Below are 3,623 nucleotides of genomic sequence, written 5' to 3' on the forward strand. Positions count from 1 at the left end.
ATATATATTTTTTTTTTTAACTATGTAATAACTTATTTTAATATTTAAAATTTTTGAGAAACATTTAAAAATATATTATTATATCTACAAATAGTCTTATGATGCAACATTAAAACATTAAATAGTTACTCAATATTTTTGAAGTGGAAATATTATTACATTATTTTAGTTCTTCGTTCTTGGTACAAATTTTCCTGATACGAACTCAAGGGCGTCGCCAAGGGGCCTGCCCCCTCCCCCTAGAAATTCGAAAAAAGTACAAACATTTTATTAAACCAAGGAAATATTGGAAATTTTTATTAAAATATTTTATTTAGTTAAACTTTAATTTTGAAAATTAAAACAGTACCTATATTAAAAAAACAATGGTAGTAAATTAGTATAAAAGTTATTTGTTTGAGAAAAAAATTTTCAAAATATTAAATTTTTGTTAAGAAGTACTTAATATGCTTTCATATTTTAAAAATTTTGCTCTTGAATTTTAAATAAAAAAGAAAAAAAATATCTATCGGAATCAGAATAAAAGTTTATCAGTGCAACTAACTATACCGGGTGTTTCTTAAGTAGAGATCAAAATAAATTATTTTGTTATTATTTTAAGTAACGTAATGAGTATCGCAAAAATGTACTTGATCAAATAAATCGATTTTGTTGTTAATCGGTTTGGAATACAAAATAGTGTAAAGAAACAAAAAGTGAAGATAATACAATGGCGCATAATACGATAACTATTTTATTTGTAATATTATACAGTAAAGTAAATAAGTAAAGTAAGTAAGTTTGTTTTTAGCAAATAATGATCGACGATACCCACACTGGTAAGTTTCAAAAGCTGGTAATTTTTTGTTTCATATCTACTGTCATATTAAATATGCACACCGAATTTGGTTAAATTATCTCAAGCGGTTTAGAAATTAAAAATTAAAAACTAATTTTTTTATTTTTTAACACACTGTAGTTGGACAATAGCTGTCCTAAGACCACATTTATATAACAAAAAATCCTTATTTTTGGCCACAGAATACGCCCCTGGATTTTTAATCTTTACCCTGCGTGTGCAACGCATCAATTTTGAAGACCTATTTATTTTGTAGGAGAAGCACGTTTTTAATATTTTAGGTTTACCCATAGATTTAAGAAATTTATATATTTCTTAGTTAAGTATTTTTAATTTTTTTTATAAATTTTTCTTGTATTAAAAAGATTTTATTAAAAGTATTTCTACAAAAACTTAAATCATTGTACCTATTTGTAACTACAATTTATATTTCTTTCATCGTCTCTTTTATCTTGCCTCCTCCCCCTCTGGCCCATTGGCTGGCGACGCCCTTGTAAGAACTTATAATATTATCTTTATTTTAAAATAAAAAAAGTTGACATCATATTAGTTGTCTGAAGTGCAATGCAATGCAATCATTTTTGGAAATTTTTTTGACGTATAGCATGGTTGGAAAACGAAACTATTAAAACAAATTCAATTGTTACCTGCAACTTTTTGCATAATTCCTTTTTCATAATAGTATCTCAAGGAACGACTTAGCTTGTCATAATTCATCGCTGGTCGATTTTTTTGTGCACCCCATCTTCGGGCAACCTGCAAAAAGCAAAAGGGATAAGTATTAGTATCGAAGATTTTGATAGATTATATAGAACATCGTGCACACTATTATTTGAATGTTTTGGAGCTTGTGAAGTGAATTACTTATAATATTTTTACATCTTTGAAATTTGAGAAGCTTGTGTTATATCGGAAGCCGACACAAAGTTCAGTATTTTAAATAAATTTTTTATTGCACTTTTAATTCTATAATTCTAATCAGTCTTTTGGGCAAAAATGTTAATTTGTCCGTGTCCTAAAGATGAACAGTTGATCAATTTAAATCTCTAAAATTTGTAACGCAGTCTAAAATGTAAGAAAGGAAATAAATTGAATAAAATAAATAAAACATTTTTCATTCCTATAATTCTGTTGTCTCGACTTAGGGTGGAAGCCTTGACTATATCCCTATATATACACACTATATATACACTATATACACACTATATACACACAGTGTATGGCTGTTACAAATTCGCTTCTCACTACAGGGATCTCGGAAACGGTATGAGATACGAAGTAGCTTAAATGGGGACAAAGTTGCGTAATCAGGGGACCAACATTATGCCTCTAAAAAATCAAGGCTAACATGATTAGTTTTCGAAATATTTGAGAAAAACCGAAATTTTGGAAATCGGTTTTTGTTTCATTTTAGCCTTGTTTGAGGTGATATTGAAAAAAGAAGAACACTTTCTCATGACCACTTTTTGCCCTCTATCGAATGGTATAATCAATTTTTATATGTAACGTTTCGTCTCTCCAGGACCATCATCAACATCATTTTTTTAACTACGACCCTGGAAATTTTATTACTTTTTTTGCAAGCCTTCATGACCCCCAATACTGCACTGCCTCAGCCCGAACCAGATTCAGACGTTTTATCTCCAAAAATTCATATTCAGTGTTTTCATTCCAAATTTACCGAAATTTTTAATTCAGATTTCTTTATTTATTGAATTACCGTACACTGTAAGTGTCGTTAGACCCTGTGAAATCCATTTAGTTATTTAAACTATTACCACCACGCATTAAAATAAAATATTAGAGTTTTATTCCCGTGTCCATACTTATTTCTAGGCTTCTCGAGTGCTCAAAATTCAAACAAATTCCGATCTATTTTTTTCAGGATATTCATACAAATACATCTGACATGTGAAAGAGACAGTTGCAGTTACAAATATAATAAATTCCGATAATATTACGCTGATCTTCATTTTCCACCTTTGCCAAAACGAAAATGTCTTTGAACATTTACTGAAATTTTTTAAACAATAATATTCAGTTGGCATTTAGACTGCTCAAATGCATTTTTAAAAATTAATTTGTCATAATGAAATTAAAATTGTAATAATGTTTTAATTTTGACGCAACAACTAATTGAGTAATGTATGACCAAGTGATGGTAATAGTTAATAATAATAAATGTTTTATTGTAACGCGTGGTGGTAATAGTTTAAATAACTAAATGGATTTCACAGGTCTAACGACACTTACAGTGTACGATAATTCAATGAACAAAGAAATCTAAATAAAAAAATTAGATAAATTTGGAACGAATACACCGAAGATGAATTTTTCGAGACAAAACGTCTGAATCTGGTTCGGGCTGAGGCAGTACAATATTGGGGGTCATGAAGGCTTGCAAAAAATGTAATAAAATTTCTAGGGTCGTATTTAAAAGAAATGAAAAAATGAAGTTGATGATGGTCCTGGAGTGACGAAATGTTACATGCATCGAATGGCATAATCAATTTTTATTGATTATGCCATTCGATAGAGGGCAAAAAGTGGCCATGAGAAAGTGTTCTTCTTTTTTCAATATCACCTCAAACAAGGCTGAAATGAAACAAAAACGGATTTCTAAAATTTCGGTTTTCTTCAAATATTTCGAAAACTAATCATGTTAGCCTTGATTTTTTAGAGGCATAATGTTGGTCCCCTGATTACGCAACTTTGCCCCCATTTAAGCTACTTCGTACCTCTTACCGTTTCCGAGATCCCTGTAGTGAGAAGCGAATTTGTAACA

The 3,623-nt window shown here is 29.5% G+C and overlaps 1 protein-coding gene across 1 annotated transcript in view; it reads right to left on the reverse strand.

The window, feature by feature from the left end:
• The window catches only part of LOC108913192 (ETS translocation variant 4), a 55,540-nt gene that overhangs the window by 2,941 nt on the left and 48,976 nt on the right, over positions 1–3,623 (reverse strand). The window contains exon 8 of the mRNA XM_018718695.1: positions 1,486–1,594. Coding sequence (XP_018574211.1) covers positions 1,486–1,594 — 109 coding nt within the window. The remainder of the gene's footprint in view (positions 1–1,485; positions 1,595–3,623) is intronic.

This window comes from Anoplophora glabripennis, unplaced genomic scaffold, assembly GCF_000390285.2.
Source record: "Anoplophora glabripennis isolate ALB-LARVAE unplaced genomic scaffold, Agla_2.0 scaffold37, whole genome shotgun sequence".
Classification (NCBI taxonomy): Eukaryota; Metazoa; Arthropoda; class Insecta; order Coleoptera; family Cerambycidae; genus Anoplophora; species Anoplophora glabripennis.